The sequence below is a fragment of the Zosterops lateralis genome (assembly GCF_965231275.1).
Source record: "Zosterops lateralis genome assembly, chromosome: 28".
Lineage (NCBI taxonomy): Eukaryota > Metazoa > Chordata > Aves > Passeriformes > Zosteropidae > Zosterops > Zosterops lateralis.
The window spans coordinates 3,346,427-3,368,428 of record NC_139788.1 but is presented as its reverse complement, the minus strand read 5'-3'; the positions used below and the strand labels follow the sequence as shown (position 1 = coordinate 3,368,428).

The following is a 22,002-nucleotide window of genomic DNA, read 5'->3' as shown; positions in this document are numbered from 1 at the left end:
CCACACCAGCAATGCACTTTTATTAAGCTTCCAAAGCATTGATGGCTCAAGGCAATCCAAGTCTGCTAAAGGGGAAGCTTGGGGTCAGCGGGGCATTCCCATTTCCAGCAGTGGAAAGACACAACTCAGGCTGCTTGGAAAGAAGGAAATGTGCTTCTGATCACTGGTAGTGGTAATGAGGAGTTCTTCTCTGGACAGCACAGTTTTGGATTTGGCTGCTGCTTGAAGCATGGTCTGTTTCTTTTTCCGCTATAAAGAAAGGAGTGTCATGTCCCAGAAGCATCGAGGCCTCCTGCTGATGGACAAGCACAAGGCAGGGACAGCCAGCAATGTCTCTCCAGCAAGGGTCTCCTCAGTCTGTGCCAGAGAGTTGGCCTGCAGTGAGCTCTGCTCCCTGAGCACATCCAACCCCTTTCTGCTCTTCCTTTCTGCCTCTGGCCACTGCTGCCACTGGACCAGTGGAGTTGTTGCCACAGAACAGACACCTGCCTGCACAGCCCCTGATGCCCTCAGCCCTGACCCCAACCCCAGCAGGTCCTGGCTCTTCCCACCACATTGGGATTGATCCCTATTCCACAGTCTGGGCACATTCAGAGCAGTGAGGAGTTGAAGGGCTGCTTTGGCTTCAGAGTAAGTCCAGGGTACAGCCCCGTGTTCCCACCCAGCACAGCTCAGCTCCCTGCCCTGCCCACTCACCAATACTGAAATACCCACCTTGAGCATTCCGGGTGCGACGCACTATTTCTGCAGGGAGGACAGAGCAGTGTTAGGGTGCTCTCTGTGACCCACATCTCCCCCTGACACCAGCACCAGAACCGGCCTCCCCAAAAGCCCCCAGGGACCAGAGCAGGGAGGGAGGGCTGGGAGTGCAGGGACGGGGACACCCCATGGGCGGCAGGAGAGGAACAGTGTGCAGGGCTGCAGCAGCGGGGACAGGCAGAATTCCAGGCAGGGGCCAGGGCTGCCCCTTCCCTCTCAGCAGCACGACAAGTGAACCCCAAACAGCGCTCAACCCGTGCCAAACTCTCACCTACAATTACAGCTCCTAAGCCGGCTCCCAGAAGGAATGCAATGACAACTGGAGGGATGGCTAAGGAGGAAAATGACAGGAGGGCAGGAGTTTGGGCACTGAAGCTCCTCCTGGCTGGAGCCCAGTGCCCTGTGCCGGGCAGGGCAGGACCCTGTGGCAGCATCAGCTCTCCCAGCCCATCCCTCCTTCAGCCCTGCAGACACCGGGGAGGAGAGGGGAGAAGGGACAAACCCCACGGTCTCTGTGCCCCCCGCTACTCACAGTCCCACTCTGGGTCCCCCGACCCTGACCCACGAGCCCCCAACTTACCCATGGTGGCCTGGGGAGGCAGTGAGAGCTGCGAGGAGTCGGCTCTGAGCCTGGTCCTTTGGGAAGCAAGAACACGATTTATATCTTGGGCAGCAAGAGGGGCCTGAGGGGCTCTGCTGCCCTGCACCATCGCCCCCAGCCACCCTCTCCCACCCAGCAGGACTCCCCGTCCCCTCAAAAGAGACTCCACTTTTTCCAGCCCAGGCTCCTGCCCAGCCCAGGGCTCGGTGGCAGCTCTGCTGGTTCAGTGAGGTGAGCAGCCCCCGTTATTGTCCCCTCTCAGAGAAAGGTGCTGTCCCCAAACACCCACCGTGGGACCGCAGCTCCCAGGCCACCAACCTCTTGTGTGTCTGTTGTGCTCTGAGGGGCCAAGGGCTGCCAGAAAGGTCCCACCAGTAAGCAAAGGGGTGGCTTGGGTGGCTCAGATGATTTCCGAGAATTTCAAACTGCTCGCTCAGTTTCACTTTCTCCTTAACTCTTGATGTTGCTGCCTCTGTTAGAGCAGGACTAGAGATCTCCAGTCCTCGGGGGTCGGAGCCTGGGGGTGTCCCCCAGGGAGCCCTTTCGCCCCGGACGGGAGGTGTGGGAGCTGATGGGGAAGGAGGCGCCGGCCGGGGCTCCTCAGGCCTGTGCCAGGGCTCCTGGGCCTTCACGGGGCTGTTCCTGACCAGTGAAACCCCGAGGTTCTGGCGAGTGCCCCGGGCAGTCTGAGAGCAGAGCTGCAGCTGCTCCACCTGCCTCCTGTCCATCAGCCCCAAAACCCAGCCACAGCCCCACCCTGCACCGCCCTTTCTCCTGCCCCCTGCACCCACACATCTCGTTCCTCTGCACCCCTTCACCCCCAGGACCCCCAAACTCCACATCCCCACATCTGTCCCTGTGCCAGAGCAGTGGTTGAGGGTTGGTGCAGCTGGGCCAGCACAGGGGGGCACCCACCTCCCACAGCCCCACGGCCCTGCCCACCTCCTTTGCCGTGACAGCACCGGGAGCCCTGGCACAGGACCCACATCTCCCTGCCAGGACCCCCGGGTGCCAAGCACAGCCCCACATCACTGGCCCTGCTCACTGCACACACAGGCAGCAGAGTCAGTGCTCAATGTCAGCCTCAAGATGCCAGTCATTGCTGTAAGAGATTACTGTGGCTGCCACCTCAGCCATGGTGCCCCCAGAATGTTCCTCCAGCACCCCAGGAGCTCCAGCTTGGCTTGGCACCAGTGACCAAACACACACACACCGAGCATCACCACACACATCCACACCAGTAATGCACTTTTATTAAGCTTTCAAAGCATTGATGGCTCAAGGCAATCCAAATCTGTTAAAGGGGGTGCTGGGGGTCAACAGGGCATTTCCATTTCCAGCATTGGGAAGACATGAATCAGGCTGCTTGGAAGGAATCCAATCTGCTTCTGATCACTGGTAGTGGTAGTCAGGTTTCCCACCTATAAAGAGAGGAGTGTCATGTCCCAGAAGCATCGAGGCTGCCTGCTGATGGACAAGCACGAGGCAGGGACAGCCAGCAATGTCTCTCCAGCAAGGGTCTCCTCAGTCTGTGCCAGAGAGTTGGCCTGCAGTGAGCTCTGCTCCCTGAGCACATCCAACCCCTTTCTGCTCTCCCTTTCTCCCTCTGGCCACTGCTGCCACTGGACCAGTGGAGTTGTTGCCACAGAGCAGACACCTGCCTGCACAGCCCCTGATGCCCTCAGCCCTGACCTCGACCCCAGCAGGTCCTGGACCTTCCCACCACATTGGGATTGATCCCAATCCCACAGTCTGGGCACATTCACACCAGTGAGGTGTTCAAAGGCTGCTTTGGCTGCAGAGTAAGTCCAGGGTACAGCCCCGTGTTCCCACCCAGCACAGCCCAGCTCCCTGCCCTCCCCACTCATTAACATGGAAATGTGCATGAGACCCACATCTCCCCCTGCCCCCAACACCAGAACCAGCCTCCCCAAAAGCCCCCAGGGACCAGAGCAGGGAGGGAGGGCTGGGGGTGCAGGGACGGGGACACCCCATGGGCGGCAGGAGAGGAACAGTGTGCAGGGCTGCAGCAGTGGGGACAGGCAGAATTCCAGGCAGGGGCCAGTGCTGCCCCTTCCTTCTCAGCAGCTCCCCAAGTGAACTTAAACGCTGCTCCTCCCATGCCAAACTCTTACCTCTATATTTATATCCATAATAGAGCAAAATTAGGATGGCAACTCCGATTGCAAGTTGGGAAACTGCAAATAAGAAGGAAAATGACAGGTGGGCAGGAGTGTGGGCACTAAAGCTCCTTCCAGCTGGAGCCCAGTGCCCTGTGCTGGGCAGGGCAGGGGCCTTGGGGCAGCAGCAGCTCACCCAGCCCCAGCCTCCTTCAGACACCCGGGAGGAGAGGGGAGAAGGGACAAACCCCACGGTCTCTGTGCCCTCCTCGCAGTCCCACAACAGGTCGCGCCCCCCTGACCCCATGAGTCCCCCAACTTACCCATGGTCAGCTGGGCAGAAGCGAGAGCTGTGATGAGTCGGCTCTAAGCCTGGTACTTTGGAAAGGAAGAAATAGTTTTTTGTCGTCGGCAGCAGGAGGGGCACGAAAGGCTCTGCTGCCCTGTAAGATCACCCCCAGCCGCCCCTCTCCCACCCAGCAGGACTCCCCCTCCCCTCACAAGAGACCCCTCAGTTCCAGTCCAGACTCCTGCCCAGCCCAGGGCTCGGTGGCTGCTCTGCCGGTGCAGCGAGGTGATCAGCCCCCGTTATTGTCCCCTCTCAGGGAAAGGTGCTGTCCCCAAACACCCACCTCGGGACCGCGGCACTCCAGGCCACCAACCTGGGCTGTTTCTACTGTGCTCTGCAGAGCCGAGGGCTGCCGCTAAAATCCAGCTGGGGTGTGTCCGGGAGATCAGCTGATTTTCGAGAAGTTCTAGAACTGATTTTTAATTTCACTTTTCCTCTCGACGGTGTTGTCTCTAGTAATAAATGACTGCTGTTTTCCTGTCCTTGAACTCTGGGGGTGTCCCCCAGGGAGCCCTTTTGCCCCGGACGGGAGGTGTGGGAGCTGATGGGGAAAGAGGAGCAGGGCCGGGGCTCCTCAGGCCTGTGCCAGGGCTCCTGGGCCTTCACGGGGCTTTTCCCAACCAGGTTTGACGCCACTGAAACTCCCCAGCTCAAATGAGCAACCACAGCAGTCTGAGAGCAGAGCTGCAGCTGCTCCACCTGCCTCCTGTCCATCAGCCCCAAAACCTAGCCAAAGCCCCACTCTGCACCGCCCTTTCTCCTGCTCCCTGCAGCCACTCCTCACATCAAGCCCACTCAGGGCAGCGCTGCGGCAGCGACGAGGGGCAGCGGGTGCCGTGGCTCATGCGCCTCTGCAGCTGGTTGAAGGGGACCAAATCCAGTTGCAAGTTGATCTGGTTCCTTTTTACCAGCCCCAGGGACACATAATCTCTTCAGAAGGCGCTGTCTGGACGGTGCTGGTGATGCTGGCTCCCGGCGTGGGGGTCCCAGCCCAAAAATACATACTTCTTAACATTCCATAAGGCCGGCCGGCTGCATATGGGCATATGAAGAAGTATGTCGGGTTGGGAGGGAGAGGCGGGCGCCGCGGGGCTGGGGGCGCAGGGCACGGGGCTGTCCCACTCCTGGCCGTGTCCTCCAGCTCCAGTGAGATCCTGGATGGGAGCCAGTGGCCGTGGTGAAGGCAGAGGTTGTACAGGGACTGTGGGGAGCACCTCCTGCCCACCCCCAGTCCCGTCATCAGCCTCTGCCCGGTGCAGCCCAGGCGCAGGCACTGCCCGTATGGCCCCTGTGCCTGCAGACACCCCCGAGCTCCTTGTGTTTTGGGCTGTGGCCAACCCATGTGTGCCTCGGGCCCAGAGCCCCTTGGCACCTGGAGAGTGCTCAGGTTGGTGTTTTGGGGGGTTTTGGCTGCCCTTTGTGGGTGAGGGGATGCTCTGGGATGCAGCTGAGGCTCAGTGGTTTGGGCTGTGGGGGCACCTGGGGAGCTGCACCTGTGAGGAGCTGGGGGCACAGCCAAGGGCCATGTCCTGTGAGCCCACAGGGGCCAGCACAGATGGATGGCAGGGGTGGGTGTCTGTGCTTGGAGCCACTTCCACAAGAGGAATCCCCCTTGGCCCTGGCTCTTGGCTTGGCAGGGTTCCCCACTGCTGCTGCACTGGGTCAGATTGCATCAATTAATTACCCCTGACCCTCTCCACCCCTCAGGACCCCCAAACCCCACATCTGTCCCTGTGCCAGAGCAGTTGGTTCAGCCTGGGGCACACGGTGCCAGTGTAGAGGGGCACCCACCTCCCACAGCCCCACGGCCCTGCCCACCTCCTTTACAGGACCAGGAGAAGGACACGGGACTCTGTGACATTCCCACCCCCTCCCCACACAGCAGCTCTGCACAGGGAAGGCTGGAGATGCCTTTACCCATGGCAGGAGGGATTCAGCTGAGAGCTCAGAGGCTTCAGGGCTGTGGAGGGCTTCTCATTCCCAGCACAGCTTGGCCACAGCAGGGTGACAGAGGGGACGCACCTTGACTGCAGTCACCTTCCCAGCCTGAAATCTGTAGCTGGAACGGGACAATGGCAGGTACAGGGAGTGTTCTTGGGTTCCCAGGGCTGCCCCCTCTCAGGACAGGGCAGCCAGGGCTGTGTGGGGCCTGGCTGTGGGCAGGAGGGGCTGGCTGGACACGGTGTGGCCGTGACTCAGCACCGGGAGCCGTGGCCACACACACCACAGCTCCCTGCAAGGAGCCCCCGGGGGCCAAATACAGCCTCATGTCACCAGCCCAGTTCACAGCACCCACAGGCAGCAGTCAGTGCTCAGTGGATCCCCAAGACACCAAGCATTGCTGTGGGGCACAGCATGACACAGCCATGCTCCCCCCAGGATGTTCCTCCAGCTCCTCCCCAGGAGCTCCTGCATGGCTCATCCCCAGTGACCCCACCCTGAGGAGCCCAGACACGGCTCCCAGGCCCCAAGACAAGTCCCCAGCCGTGCAGGAGCAGTGGGGCAGAGCGTGTCTGGCAGCAGCAGCAGCCCTGTCCCAGCCCAGGTCAATGTGGGTGGGTGTCCTGAGCCCGAGGCTGCACAGATGCACCCACTTCAGCCCTGGGGCTCTGCCGGCCCTGCAGTGCAGTGCCCTGCTGCCCTGAGGATTTGCTGTAGCACTGCCGGGGTGCCAGGGACTGCCAGGGCTGTCAGGGCTCAGTGGGAGCCAAAGGCTTGTGGCTGCACCCACCCTGAAACTGCAAAGCCAGGGCACAGCGTCTGGGCTCTCCCATCGCAGCCGAGTTCATCCCCAGTCACCTCGGCTGACCTTGGGCGCCCTCCCAGGACTGAGTATTAGGGATACCCCAGCCCGAGTGGCCCACACGGCCCCATCCCCTCACACGGTTCCCACAGCCCTGAGCCGGGCTCTCCCAGTGACCTTGGAGGGCTGCACCAGCTCCACGGGATGCTCGTTGCATCTGGAGCACCTCGTGTCCCCCAGCTCCAGCTCAGGCCACCCCTGCCTGTTCCCACGACTCGTCCTTGCCCCTGCCCTGCTCCACTGACCGGCTCTACCCCACTGCCCCCTCTGCCCAGACACTCCCAGTTATCACCACCAACCCCTCTGCAGCCCTGGGCGTGCCCCCACCCCCGAGGGCATCCCTAAGCCCTCCCCAGCCCCAGCCCTGCCTTTGGCAGCTGTAGACCCCGAGCCGAAACCCACCAGGGAGCTGTGGCCTGGGGCAGCCCCTCTTCCACGAATTCTCCATGCCCCCAGACCGGCTGTGAGTCCCCGGCCAGGGCAGCCCCCCGTATTCTCCACCTGACCTGAGAGCAGCTCCCTGCCCGGGCAGGGTGGTTTGCGGGGACCAGACGGCTTCGTGTGGGAGGTGGAGGAGCCGGGGGGCACCCAGGCGCCCGCAGGCACCCAACAACCCCAGCTTGGCTATAAAAGGAAGAGTCTTTTTTTTTTTTTTTTTTTTTTTTTTCCCTGCTCCGTCAGCGCCGCGTCCCTGGCCGAGCTCTGCAGCCGCTGCCCCGCAGGGCCCTTTCCAAGTTTTCCCATTCAGCGCTGCCCCCCCAGCCTGCTTCCCCCGGTTCATCCATCCCCGGCAAACCCATTGCAGCAGCTGCTGAGTGACTTATAAAATAGCAAGAGGCCCAGCAAGGAGGAGGGAGGTGGGTGCCCGGGGAGCGCTGGCTCACCCCGGTCCCGTCCCGCCGTCCCTTGGCCCGCGGCATTGCCCGTGTCGGGGCGGTGGATGCAGGACCCTGCTGCACCCGGCCCTGGTGCTCAGCGCTTCCCTCCGCGCGAGTCCCAGATGCGATGCCGAGGTGCCCAGAAGTTTGGTTTCCCTTCCCAGCCTATCCCGCAGCGGTGGGGTGTCCCCCCTTTGCGTGGGGGTGACCTGCCCGTGCAGGGGGACACCCGCAGGCAGAAGGGCCGGGGGCTGCCCGCAGAGCACCCAGGACCCTGCCCCATTGTCCCCCAGCCACACAGAGACTCGCTGCTACCCCCCACTCCTCCGCCTCCAGCCGGGCTGGCCCCAAGCCGGGGGGGCTGCGGTGACCCCCTCCCCAGGGTGTCTCCTCCCAGCAGGAGCATCCCCGGCGCCGGCGGGCTCAGCACCGGCCGGGCTCGCTGAAGGTTAAACCTCGGCGGCGGGGAAAGCCCCGCTGCCCTCCGCAGAGCCCGCACTCCCGCCCGCAAGGCCACTCACGGTGCTGGAGGGGACAGCGGCCGCGGCAGGCTGGGCCGGCGGGGCGAGCTGCGGTGACACCCGGCACGGGCACGGCGCTTCCCCGCTCGCCTTGACTTTGCCACAGGACTCCTCCGGCTCGTCCGCAGGAGCTTGCAGCATCCTCCAGTTCAGCGGGAGAAGTTCCTCGCCAGGGAGGGAGGGAGGAGGGAGGGATTTAAGGCAGACCCTGCCTGGGATGCAACATCTACGGCTGCAGCTGAAGACCCCTCGCTCGCTGGGCAGCTCAAAGCTCCCTCCTCGCTCGCCCCATCCTGGTCCTGGTGTCCCGGCACATGTGCCCGGTTCTGGGGATGCTGTGTGAGTGATCTCTGCTGAGAAGCCCTTTCCCTCTCCTTCTCCCTCTCCCTCCCGGCCGAGGCAGCCAGCACAGGGACAGCCGGCCAGCTCTGCCCCGTGTCCCCCGGTGCCCCAAGGCCGTGTCGTGGGGGGAGCTGGGCACACACCACTGGGCCCAGCAGCAACCCAGGGCAGCTCGAGGGCAAAACGGAACTCGTGGAGCGCACAGAAGGGTAAAACTCATCACCACTTCAGCCACAGGAGATTCCCATGTCCAGGGGGAGCCCGTGGGGATGGGGATCCCTGGGTTGCTCCAGGCCACTCATCTGGGGTGTCCCCAGCACCCACGGGGCGGTTGTTCCAGCATCCCCAGCCGCCAAACCCGGGGCTACAGGGCTGCTCTGCCCACCCGGAGCCCCGGCGGTCCTACCTGCGGAGAGCTGCCGGGGCCAGGGGGACAGGATGCTGGGAGACACCTTAATGTGGTTCCCCAAGGGAAAAGCCAGGAGCAGCGGCGTGCCATTCCTCCCGCGGCGGTCCCGGCGGCTCCCTGCCTGCCACGACACCCTCCCCACCCCGGGTGCGCTCTGTTTGCCTGCTATTTTTGGCAGCCTCCTAAGAGCTCCTCTCAGGCTATTAATAATGAGAGTGAGAAATTCGTTCGGCCTCTCCTATATAAGGAAAGGTAGAGGCTTAGAGGCAGCTAAATATACTGGCGCGTGCGGGAGCGAGCGGGGAGCCTTTGGCACCGCGTGTGGAAAAGAGATTGTTTGAACAATGGAAAGACGGACTCACCCGGCGCACGGGGCCCCGGGCGGACCGACGGGCGGACAGAGGGATGGACAGAGGGTGATGGTGCCCCCACTGCAGCCCCCGCAGGCCCTCGGGGCTCTGCCCCAGCGGGAGAAGGGAAGCAGGAGCAGGGATGCTCCGCAAACTCCAAAATGCCTGTAACAACCCCCACTGGGCCAGCAGCGACCCGGGGAGTGACGCTGGGTCTGTGCCCGGCCAGGAGGGACATGGGGGGTGCTGGTGGCTGTGGTGGGACACGGCCGGAGCAGGTCGGTTCTCCAGCTGAGCCCCCTGCAGATCCCGCCTTCCCTCGGGGCCGTGACCAGCGCTCCTGCCCGGCTCTGGAACAGCCCCGGGGGCAAATCCCGCAGCCGGGGGCGCTGCAGGGTGTCCCTGGGGACAGTGTGTCCCCAGCCCCCGCAGCAGCCCTGCAGTGAGCCCACCCCCTCGGCACAGGAGCCTTTACTGTAACCGCGTCCCCCCCGTGGCTGCGGGAGGCCCGGGCGAGGTGCGGGAGCTCCTGTCGGTGCCGCGGGCAGGGAGAGCCCGGCTGGAGGAGGGAAAGCAGCAGCAATCCAGGGAATCCTAATGACAGGAAAGCGCTGGGGAGCAGCGCCAAATCCACACGGTCGGAGCAAGGACAGCACATGCAGCAGGAGTACAAAGAGCGGAAAAACCGTGCTTTTCTGGCTCCAGAAAGAGACTTTTGGGTTTGTTTTTTTTTTTAACTCTTCGTAGCCCTGGGTGCTGCTCAGAGAGGCACAAGTGGTGTAGCTGTGACTACAACCCAAATCTCCCCGGCTCCGTCAGGGTCCCACAGGGGCCCGGGCTTGGCTCGGCCGCGGGGCCTGCGGCCAAATCAATCCCTGCACAGCGTCCCCGGGGACTGCGGGGCTTCCCCGGGCTGCTGAACCACCCCAACACCGGGACAGCTGCCTCAGTTTCCTGAGCTGCGAAATTCCAGCAATAAAACCCATTTCACAGACTGCGGAGCCTGGGGCTGCTCTGAGGCTCCAGCCCGGGCCCTGATCCCCCCCATGAGGATGTGACAGAGACCAAAAACTGCTGGAGGCAGGAGCAGCTCTTTGCCCTCAGGGCAGTGACAAACCCCATTCTCCTCTTCTGGGGCTGCTGCAAGTTCTCCCCACGCACCAAGCCGAGCCCGCAGTGGGGAGCTCATCAGGTTTGGCTTCCTCTGTCCTTAGGTGACATTGAGGGAAGCGAACTCCGAGGACTCCAACCCACCCCATGGACCAGGTGAACTGTGCATGGACGGAAGGGAAACTCTGAAAGTGAATCTCCTCCCCTCTCTGAAAAATCCCTGAGTGCCACCGGGTCCCTCCTGGCTAAAGTGTGTTCCCTACACAGCCAGCCCGAGAGAGAGCTGGGTGGTCACAGTCATCTCCATCAAGGACTCCAGTAATTAATAAACGTTCCTCTGCTGCATGAGGAGGTGCTGCTATTCAGGTGTGGGGCAGCTGTTATTTTGCTTTTTCCTGTGAAATCAAGTCTTTGGTGAAAACTGTCCCATAGCTAAAACTGGAGAAAGAAGCAAAACATTTTCCCGTTTGCAAGGAACATCTTCTCATTTGCAAGGAACATTTTGGGGTTTTTTTTAAAAAGACTTTTAGTCTTGACCCAGATAACACTGGAATCACCAAACATGAACCAAAGTGCAGGCAGGTTAGGCACCCCCAGCTATGCAGCAGGATGAGGGAAAGATTTAAGAGCAAACTATTTCAAAACTAGAATTTGCCTCAAACATCTTCACCAGCACTTGAATATATTAAGGGAAACAAAACTGAGTGAAAGTGCTGGTTCATCTGACAGATGTCTCAGCCTTTAACTTCCACACGTGGGCAACTTGTAGCCAGTGTCTAATTGTGAAATCATAAAGCATAGCAATGCAGAAACCTTCCTGAGCAAGGTCACGCTCACGGCACTCGGGTAACAAGCCGGCAGCAAAATTAGTGATGCTGGGGGAGAGTGGGGAAAGGGATTCCAAAACCCCAGGGAGGCTCTGGGCACACACCTGGGGAGGGCTGTGCTCCTGGGGCACTACAGCAGGCAGCCCACCCTGCTCCTACCTTGGGCCAGAAGTTTCCACCTTCAGCCTGGGGGGTCTCCCCGCCTCTGTCAGCCCCACATGTCCTTGTGTCCCCCAAAGCTGTGGTGCACAGCCTGTCCCCATTGCTGAAGGCTTGGAGGCACTGAGGGTTAACATGTGGAGGGGGAAGAGGCTGCACAGCCACGGAATACTAATGGGAGCTAGGAATGTACTGTGAGCTTGTGCTGTGCTGTCACAAACCTGCACTCTGAGATGGCAAGTGACTATGAGCTGTTGGACATGGAGGGAAGGCCAAAGCCCTCCCCAAAGCCCAACTTGGGTTGGGGTGCAGCCCCCCAGTACAGCACCCCCAGCTGAAAGGCTGTGACCCCACAGTGAAACACAAGGGTCAAGGAAACAACCACAGCTGCACAAAGGTGTTGGAGGTGACAGCTGCACCGACTGTAATTCCCACTCCCGTAACAAGGAGCCAGGCTCACTGGAAAGCCCACCCTGGGTCTGTTGAGAAGGGCATTGAGCCCTGCAGCAAGCCATGCCCAATGGCTGAGCCCTCATCTGCTGCTGGGATCCCTCCCTGGGATAGGCAGGAGTGAGGGGCTCAAAAAGCACAAGCCCCAAGGACCAGAACCACACAGAGCCCAAGAGCTCCCCTCTCCCAGCACGAGGTGCAGCCTCAGGATCACACCTGGTCAATCCCTGCAGCTCCAAACCCTCCTGTTCCCACAGTTTGTTCACTTACATCCAAACGAAGGGACACACAGAGGGTGGTGTCACCCAAGAGTTCAGTGTGTGGCCATGGGACAGCAGCACTGGGCTGTGCCCTCTGAGGAGCATCCCAGGGTCAGCCCTCCCCGTGTGTGGTCCTGGGTGGGTTTGGAGGGAAGGAGCCCTGGGGAGAGAGGGGGGCAGGAGCCTCCAGGAAGGGGAAGTTTGAGCCAAGCCCCAGCTGTGTGCCAGACAGCCCAGGCAGAGGGTGGCCTGTGCTGTGACGCCAGCAAATCCTCAGCACTGGGAGAGTTGCAGGCTCCAGTGCTGGGCCTGAGGAACAGCTGATTGCTCAAAAAATAAACTCAGCAGCAGCCATGACTACATTCAGTGAGGGAACGTCCTCTCACGTTCAATAGTGTTTAATCTTCATCTAGCTCAACACAAATCAGTAGTGCAGCAATATAAATACAACTGAGGAACTTAAAGCCTTTTGGCTTTCATAGCTCAATTAGAAGAAAAAAAAAAAAAAAAAAGCCAATGAAACCAGTTTCCAGTTTTTAAATTAAACACAAAGAAAGGCAATGAACTGCCCACCCATCCCCAGAGAAGCAGTGGCATCCTTCATGCCAGCACGAGGCTGAGTTCTGCCCAAGGACAGGGTGCAACTCACAACAGCAGCACAGTGAGATAAGGGAGTGAGAATGGGAAAGGACCCCTGTGCCTGCCCTTGGGCTCAGGCAGCAGGGACACAGTGACACGCTGTGCCACGTGCTGCTGGCACTGCCCACTGCCCTGGGGTACCCAGAGTTCCCTTTTCCACCACGAAAGGACACCACGTGTGCTCTTCACACCACGATAGGAGCACACAGGGCTCTGCAGCCACAACAGCACAAGGCCAGTGAGCTGCCAGCCTGAGGGAGCAGCCAGCTGGGGACTGCAGAGAGCAATCCCCATCACCTGGGATGTGCAAATTTTAAGGGGAAAAAAAAAAACCCAAACCAAAAAAAACCACAGTACACAGTGTTCCATAACTGAGATATGGTTAACGTCCAGCCTCACGGACGGCCTGGTGACCAACAGAAGGTGCTGGGGCCACAGAACATGTCACAGCTTTGGAATGAAGCCAGACGTTGGACACAGGTACCAAAGGTGGGTGTGTGTACCCCCAGCTCTGGTACCCAGCAGGATTTTGTTGTAGGAGGGGGTCTCCCAGCCTGGGCAGTAGCCACAGGTCAGCTTTTCACACATGAACAGGCACCAAGCCCCCAACACTCCCCATGAGAGCGGTCTGACAGCAATTTAGAACAGCCACAAACCCCTCTCATACCTGCAAAACTGCCAGAGTGTGACCAGAGTGTTTACATTCCCCCTCCTCTACACTCCAACAGCAGCCGAGTGCATGTGAAAGGACAAGTCTACATTAAAATAGTGCTTAAACCGTTAGGGAAGGTGGGAGTAAAGGAGAAGAAAGTTGTTGGACAGCACAAATGGCCAGTGGTAGGCTATGGGAGCCTGAAGGGAGCTCAGAGCACAGCTCAAGGACTTGACCTTCCTTCTCTGAGGAGCTCCAAGGCAAGTGAGCTGGAAGTCCACAGGTGCTCCCTCCACTGCAGTCTGAGGTGGCTTAGGAGGCTCCTGCACATTCACAGTTGTTCCAAGTGGTTCTGTCCTGCCCTCTCCAGATGCCAGCTCTGTCCTTTTCTGACTCTTCTGGGCTTCACAGTTGCCTTCTCCTCCCTTTGATTTCCCTTGAAGTTCAAATTCAAGTACAACCAGTTTTAACTGAATGAAAAGAAACCCACAAAACCGAAGTTATTTTCTGTGAAACGAGTTAGCAGCGTTGTCCTAGTCAAAGCGGCCTCCAAAGGCCCTGGTAGGACAGGGACGGGATTGGCCTTCCCTGCTGAGCTCCAGCCAAGGCTGCCCAAGGGGAGCTATAGGATTTCCTCCCTCTGGTTCTTGGGTTTGAGTGTCAGCTGTCCATTGCGCAAGGAGCCGTTCTGGCTGCGGAGCAGTTTCCCTTTTTCCCGGTCAGGCCATGTGAAGATGGCTTCATCACTGTCCAGCTCAGACTCTGAGTGCATCAGGCTCGTGTTGAGGACTTGGGCTTTCTGTCTGCCACCTTGAAGGAGAAACATTCCCAGGTTAGAAATGCTTTTAACACCAGTGAACCACCTCACCTTGCTCCATCCCCTCTAAGTCTCCTTTTCCAATCATGTCTAAGAGGCAGCAGAATCTGACTTTCCTCTGTGTGTCTCTTATTCCCTCTGATGCTGAAGCCAAAGTGATCCTGTCTCAGACACTCTGGCATGTCAGAGGTCACAACAACCAAGACAGCACAAAGCACAACAAGCAGACAGGAAGGCAATGATGTGACCAGAAGGGGCTGTGAGTACACGTGGGAGCTCCGTCTCCCTGACCTTGCTCGGGGCATTGCCTAGAAAACGCTCGGAGGGCTCAAGACTGGAGGAAGAGAATCTGCAGGTGTGTGAGGGAAGATCTCTGCTACCTCACTACCCTCTCCCTACTCTCCTCTCTGCTACTCCTGCCTGCAAGGGAAGAGAGATCAATTAGCAGGATGAATTTAGATTAATGCACAAGGACAAGAGAGAGACATTTACTGATATTGTCAGCAGAGGAAATATTTAAATTTAGCTTTTCCTTAATGGAGAAATGCAACATTTCCTCTGTTAGCAGAAAGCTCCCTGGACATATCTAGCAGGAAAAAAGACTTTAGTCAGCAGCCAGCCTCAAAAGCAGCAAGATGAGTTTAGTTACCAGAGAGCAAATGGTGAGGCACATTTAGTACATTTATTGCACAGTGGGCTCCGAGGTGACAGATGGTCAGATTAAAGCAGAGTTGGGTGCTGAGGGAGGGAAACACACCCGGGTTTCCTGCAAGGGTATCCATGTTTGAGCAGTTGGGACAGCCTGGTCCCTGGAGGACCAGCTGATCAGTCTGTCACTGCAATGCCCTCCATGCTGCTCTTGGGCACTGCTCACTTTGCTGGAACACCATTAAATGGGATAATACCAGGATGAGCTCTTCTTTTCGCCTAGCAAACAAGGATCAGGGACTCTTTTCCATGCACGGTTAACACATCCCCTTCTCTAAACAAAACCAGGACACACTCTGATATGAAACACACACTCAGCAGCTGCAGAGCTTCCTGGCATTCAGCAGGGTTGTACTTGGCACATCCTTTCCAACATTTCCCACTTCTCCTGGTAAGTCAGCAGGTAACCATGGCTTGGTTCAGATATCAGGTAAAAACACTCCAGCCTGAAATAACTCCCTGATCTTTGCAAAGCACCTGACAAGCACTCTCAGGACAGCAATGCAGGCAGGAAAATGCTGGCTAAGAACACAGAAGACAAACCCTGCCTTTCTGGAATGGGCCAACAGACCTGTAGCCACATGGAGCACTGAAGAATTTATGGATCTCCCTCTGAAATGTATCTGCTTACTGGAAAACTAGAGGATGAGCTAAAATGTGAAATTTTCACATCCCGATGCACATAAGACCAAGAATAAGTAAGCTGAACCAGTTGTTTGTGGTGGAAAAGTAGCAGAGCAGAAATAAACCTCAATCTCTCCAGTACACAAGTATTTTCAGGTGTTGATCAGTTTAGTGCAATGTTTAGTGTCCCTGAATTCCTGCTTTGCTGTAGAGAATGACCAAAGAATTGCATATTAGCAAGAAGGGAACTACCAGAACTCCGTGGGAAACTTCAGAAAAGAAGAAGTTACAGTCAAAACCAAATTTTGGGCTTCCTGAGTCAGCCTGTTCTGCACAGCTTAATGCATCCAATTCCTGCTTCTGAGGTACCAAGTGGAGACATCAGGACCAGGCCAGTTTCAGCTCCAAACCTGAGAGTTAGATGACTTTACTAAATACCCCATATACAGATCTGAGACCCCTCTGTCAGTCCCTACATCAGATTTGTTTCACTGTGATTTTCAGTCCACTGAGGAAGAGTCCTCAGTCAGCACTCTGGAAGTGCTGAGCTCTTCCTTCTCATGTTTTACCTGCTTTGGGATTTGGTTTTAACTCCAGGCTTTCTTGATCTGTTGCATCCAAAATCTTGTATTTGCTTTTTCTTTTGGATTTTCCTTTCCGTCTGAAGGGGAGGAAAAGGAATTAAGAGACAGTCCATTTCCAAAAGAGCCAGAAGAAAAACAACTCTGATCCTCAAAGCTAAAGCACTTGCTATTTAGGATTATGTTCATATTACAAAGTGAAAAATTAAAATGTTGCTAAGTTGCACATTTATAGGTTAATCCAAATTTTGCTTCTGTACATAACACAGAGTTCTGAGACTTCAACAATTAACTTGAAACATTCAAGTGAGAAAATCCAACATCCCAAGGCTCAGCAGATGACCTGCTGGGACAACGGGTTTGAATCTTTAACCTCCTACTGCAAACACTTGGCTGTAAAACCTGGATACAGCAGGGTTTTTTTCTCAGCCCCACCTCTTGCAGCAGCAGATCACCATCCACGACAAGATTCCGAAGGCAACCACGATGACGAAAGATGCAATGATCACATACAGCACACTCCACTCTGCAAGCAAAACCCCAGAGATAAACACGTTTTAGCACCTCATACAATTTTAGTGCACCTTTTAGGGGACTATTCTTGGGGAAGAAAAGTCAAGGCCTGGCCCTTTGCAGAATTAGAGGCTGGCATTCCCCACTGGCAGCACCACCAGATCCCCTTGGGAAGCTTGAGATCTGGTGTGTGGACTCACTGGAAAGTTTTCATCTTGTGTTGGTTTATAAAACTTGCTTTCCTGTGACAGGAAAGCCTCTGTACAGACATGACAGAAGAGAGCTGTGATTTACACACCCAGAATGGACTCAACTCTTAGTGAGTGTTCACTGGGAGGGTCTGAAGGGGACTCACTCCCCTATCAAACATCATCTGCCCAGAAGGCGAGACAAGGGACTGTGTCCTGCTGTCAACATCTCATCAGAGCAACTGAGGGACAGCAGGTGCCTGGCACTGTGCCCGCCCTGGGTTTCAAACACCAGCTGTTTGTGGTGGGGTTTCTCTGCCAAGGTTTCCACCCCGGGGGGGGCGGGTTCACGTACCGCAGTTGCTTTCGCCGTCCCCCATCTGCACCCTGAGGAAATTCTCCATCCAGAACGGGTCACACACGCAGCGCTTGGTGAAGGAGTCACAGCGCCCGTGCTCGGAGCAGTTCAGCTGACAGGCTGGGGGCCAAAACCAGCAAGGTGAACTAAATGACTCACAGGTGAGGCAAAAATGGGACAAAATAGTTCAATACAGCCAACCCCTCCTGCAGGCTCTGACCTGGATGTGGCCCCTCTGTAGCTCATTCATAGCTCAGCTGTATTCACACGAGGTGAGAAGTGCTAATGTAAGCACCTGGGCCTCATGCCAAACTGAAACATCTCGCTTCACCAGCAACATACATTTTACCTAATAAATCCTCATTTTGATACACAAGTTGTGGAATTTGTATATTTGTCAAAAAAATGCTTTTAAACGAGGTTTTGATTTTCCAATTCAAACTCTGCCTGTGAGACAGACAAGAAACAGACAGATCCTTTGGAGGGACCAAATAGAACTAACTGAAAAATGGCTTCTGAAGGCCACTAAATGGTAAGATAAGGAAGTAATGAAAATAATTACTTTACACAATTCTAGTTTCAAATCTCTAACTGATCAGCAAATGATGCCCACAGGATGGATCTCATAAAAGAAAAATAGTGCTAATGTAAAGATGTAAAATAATGATAGAAATGGAACATCTCCTGCAGACTGATGTTTCTGCTGCACAAGAAAATAAGTGGGTTCATAGCTATCAAGATGAGCAGTTTATTGTTTTTAGGATGACACTCATTTCAGTGGCTGTAGTCCATTAACACTGTATTTTAGTTTCATAAGTATCAATCTGCTTTTCGTTTTGTGAACTCTTATCTTCACAGCAACACTGCCAGTAATTATTTATAACAAGTTGAATGGTGAATAGACAGAATTAATTGGTAAATAAGTGATTAGTGAATAGTCTAATAGACTTAATTTTCTGTTTCCCATTTATTAACATGAAAGCTCCTGCAGTGAGTGTCAGTGTGTGGGCACGTGGGTGTTTTTAGCACCCTTATTCTGTCAGGCAGCTGAAAAGAAGGTAAAAGATGTTCAGTCTGTCCCAAGAGACTCTCACTTACTGACTGTGTTAATCTCCAGTGCCCGGAAGATGAGGAAGTCTGACTGTTGTTTCCGCAGTTCGTTCTTCAGCGTCCAAGCCACCTCTCGTCCTTTGAATATCTGATGGGGAGGCTGGTTCTGCACAAAGAACACCATCTTCGTGCTGGAAGAAAGCCAAGAATTATTATCTGCTGCTTCTCCAAACACCAGGTGGAGAGCCACACTCTCCAGTCTGTCATTAGAGGCACTTACACAGAATCCCAGATTTATTTGAAGACCAGACTTCTGGCTCTGTTTGAAAGCATTAATGGCCGACCTGGTCCTATAGTAGAAAACCCTTCAGGGTATCTGATCCATTAATGTTTTCCAAGCTAGGGCTACCCTGTTCTTGAATTTGCACATCAAGCAGAACTTTACCTGTTCATGCTAAGCACCAAATCCCCAAACTTTAATGAGAATATGCTTTCATATTCTCATCCCTTCCTCCCTGTGGGATCCCTTAGACTTTACTACACCTGGAACTTGAGGGTCCATTTACCTGCTCAGCACAGAGCTCCAGCACCAGACAGTGGAATTTACAGTCTTTTGCAGAGTTGAGTTTGAATGCACCAAGTGCTACAGCCCAAAAACAACCCAGGTGTGAAGGATTCTGTATTCTGCAGCTTTTACTGCATTAACTTTATGATAGAAGAACTTGTTCCTCATGGCTTACTCACCTTGCAGAGCCCTGTGGATCTTTTAGACTCACAAAAGGATGCATGAACGTTTGGAATGTATTATCACTATTGAGCTTATGAGTCAATGGGATATCAGTGAAACCCTCAGAGTATGTGAAAAAGAACAATCCAGCAGTCAGAGGAAAAAGCTCTTTTTTAAACAGCACAAGTTACTTTGATGGTGGAAGCAAAAATGGGATCTTAAAGCCATCTGTCAGGAAACAATCTCTGCTCCTTTATAACACTTCCCACTCTTTTGTCTGCTTGAACATATAAACAGATGAAGCATTAATGACAAGAATCCCCTACTTGCCTTACTCAGGGGCGACTGGCTTGCTCAAGGCAGAGACAGAGAGCTAATGTTACAACCAAAAGTGCTGGCTCCTCTGTTCTCAGTTCTCTAGGTTTGCATGGACAATGAATTCTGATTTTCCTGCTACAGCAGGCCACTTGGACATGCAGGAATCGATATATCACAGCACTCAGGCAAGTGTAAAGTAACACCAGATTTATTGCTGACTTGCTGCAGGACCTTAGGCATGTCCCTTAAATCTTTTTCAGTGCTTTAGGTATTTTAAAACTACTCCCCTTTTAATAAAAATTAAGTGCAATATTGCACTTATTTCAACAGATTTCCACTCGTGGCTTGTTGCCACTCTCCAGGCAGGCAACACCATCCTGACCTGCAGCCCTGCTCAGCAGCCAACTTCCACATGTGAAGAAATGCAGATTTCTGCAAGCAAACTAGTAATTAAAATTAAGGTTTTCTACCTCTTCAAAGAGAAATTACATTGGCTTTCAACATTTTTTCATGCACTACTTTGAAGAAGTTGTGCAGGCAATAAAGCTGCTGCAGAATCAGTGGAAAGTGCCCCTGCCTGTGGCTGGAGCTAGATGATCCTTAAAGTCCCTTCCTACCAAACCAGTCTGTGATTGTATGAACTACCCATTTGGCAGGAAGGTGAGGAGGATTGTTACACACTCTGGTGTGTTGTAAGTGTTTCAGCAAACTCCTGCACCAAGCCCCGTTACTTCTCCAGTTACAAATCACAGCTGCAGAACATCCCTTCCATACAGTCTCCACAATTTTCAAAAAACAAATCAGATTTGTTCTTATTTTACAGGTTTGAGGTGAAAAGACATTCACAGCAGCAGTTTTCAAGGGCAATGCACCATCTCCAGAGGGGAAAGATACTCAAGACCTGCTTGGCAACTCTGATCCGAGCAGGAATATCAACGTTAAGCAACAACTCCACACGTTCCGATGATCCAATCTGCTTTCCAAGAGACCTTGATTTTCCAAACCTTCATGCCATTCCTCACCGTGTACCCTCCCAGATGAATCCCACCTTTGCTCAGTGTATGGCTGGATCTTTTGCACGGTGATGTCTGAGTCGAGGACCCCCAGCAGCACCCCAATCTGCCGGATGAACATCCCCTTCTGCCGCTCCGTCAGCTGGCTCACGTTCACATCCAGAATTATCTCCACCAGGTTATTCTTCCTAGGATCTATAGAGAATGTAGATAGTACAGATCTTTAGAGCTGCTATTTAGCAGCCTGGGCACAAGGCAGGTTTTTAGCTATCCTTCCAGGATGTTTCTGATTTGAACACAGAACTACAGAGCAGCACAGTGGGAAAGGACACAAATATGACTTTCACAGGTAACAGAAGCAGTGAGAGTCAGCCCTCAAAAACCACATGAAAACACAACCACATCCCTCAAAACTTTTGATGTTTACAGTTCTAAATTGGACTAGATCACACATTTTAATCCCAGTATACTGTATCCAGAGAGCTGCGGGCAAATGTGGTACAGTACAAACCCCAGACTCACCAGGTTTGACCTCCACTGTGGTCCTCTCCACATCACTCTCTCCTTTGGCATCTGTTACTCTGAGGTGAAATGTGTAAGTCCCTTCTACCAGATTGGAAAGGAGGAGGACAGGATGATGGTCTGAATTATTTAAGACTTCCTGGAAGGCAGAACAAAGTATGAGGAAAAAAAAGGATCAAAGTAGCACCATGTATCATGATATTTCAGGATATGACAGAGTAACACCCCAACACTGAGCTTTGTATTTCCTCAGGAGCTGTCAACACTACCTTGCACTGATTTTTGTGATCCTTTACAAAAGAAAGCTCACCCCAGCTGCAGGGCTCCCCTCGTCCCGGGTCCACAAGTAGCTGACAATCCCCTTATCATCAGAGGACTTTGATCCGTCCAACTCCGCTGTGTTTGTGGGCAAGGTGATGACAACGTTACCAGCAATCTTTGCAATGGGCGGCTTGTTTATCTCTAAATAAACAGAGAGAAAGCACTTGGAGAAAGATCTTGTAATGCCCAAACAAAAATTACTGCATTAGATCTCCAGTGTGCTCCAGAAATCCCTGTTTAAACCTAGGGAGGAGAAGAGAAATACTGCAGGATTAAACTGAAGATACCCTTCTTCAGAAAAGGGCAAACCTCAAGGCCACTTCAGTGTTCTCCACATTGTCTCCCTCCATTCCTTACTTTTATTGTGTCTCTGAACACAGTTTTTGCTGAACTGCTCAGAGACAAGCTGTGACTGAGCAGCTCTGCTCGTGGCTGGACATACCTTCTTTGACAATGACATTGACGGAGCTTTGGCTCTGCAGGTTCCTCTCATCTTTCACTGTCAGAGTGAACTCGTATGTCCCGACCTGGAGGCCTGTGACAGTGGCAATGCTGCTGTTGGCATTCTCCAACTTCACACCATCTGGACCCCTAACCAAGACACAAAGGGTTTGGTTAGTTTTTGACCTTTTTCAGAGGTTTTGATCAGTTTAAACTTTGCACAGAGCACTGAAAGCAGCCTCACTCCAAACAAGAGACTGGAAATAAGAGTCCATGATAAAGAACAAAATTATGTTCTCCAGTTACAGCAAGATAATCTAAAGAGTAAGTGCAGGATCCAGAACAAAAAGCATAATTTAATGTTTTGGTTAATTTTAAACCAGAGGAACATTGGTAATAGCATTTAAGTGGTGTTTACAAATAGTGGTACTTTCAACAAATTGGCTTGTGAACTGCACAACGAGCCAATTTTGTAAAAAAAAAGGTGCAAAGCAAAAATAGTCCTTAATTTCTAGGGCTTCACACAGACTTTGCATTAGCAAACAGAAAAAGCTACTGCAGGTTGCTCATAGGCTTTTTCCTGAACTCCTTA

The 22,002-nt window shown here is 54.3% G+C and overlaps 1 protein-coding gene and 1 long non-coding RNA gene across 2 annotated transcripts in view; both read right to left on the bottom strand.

The window, feature by feature from the left end:
* Positions 1-177: 177 nt before the first annotated feature.
* LOC310920023 lies at positions 178-4,266 on the bottom strand. The gene is made up of 5 exons (XR_014591899.1): positions 4,113-4,266; positions 1,340-1,395; positions 1,031-1,090; positions 715-744; positions 178-249 (listed from the first exon to the last, which is right to left on the bottom strand). It is a non-coding gene; the product is annotated as an uncharacterized lncRNA (long non-coding RNA).
* An 8,030-nt stretch (positions 4,267-12,296) lies between these two features.
* Positions 12,297-22,002, bottom strand: part of KIAA0319L (KIAA0319 like) — a 30,005-nt gene continuing 20,299 nt past the window's right edge. The window contains exons 13-21 of the mRNA XM_083879614.1: positions 21,412-21,560; positions 20,959-21,110; positions 20,649-20,787; positions 20,162-20,321; positions 18,117-18,259; positions 17,016-17,138; positions 16,395-16,485; positions 15,948-16,039; positions 12,297-14,039 (exon numbers count right to left, since the gene is read on the bottom strand). Of these exons, the coding sequence (XP_083735740.1) occupies positions 13,852-14,039; positions 15,948-16,039; positions 16,395-16,485; positions 17,016-17,138; positions 18,117-18,259; positions 20,162-20,321; positions 20,649-20,787; positions 20,959-21,110; positions 21,412-21,560 (1,237 nt within the window). The 3' untranslated portion in view covers positions 12,297-13,851. The remainder of the gene's footprint in view (positions 14,040-15,947; positions 16,040-16,394; positions 16,486-17,015; positions 17,139-18,116; positions 18,260-20,161; positions 20,322-20,648; positions 20,788-20,958; positions 21,111-21,411; positions 21,561-22,002) is intronic.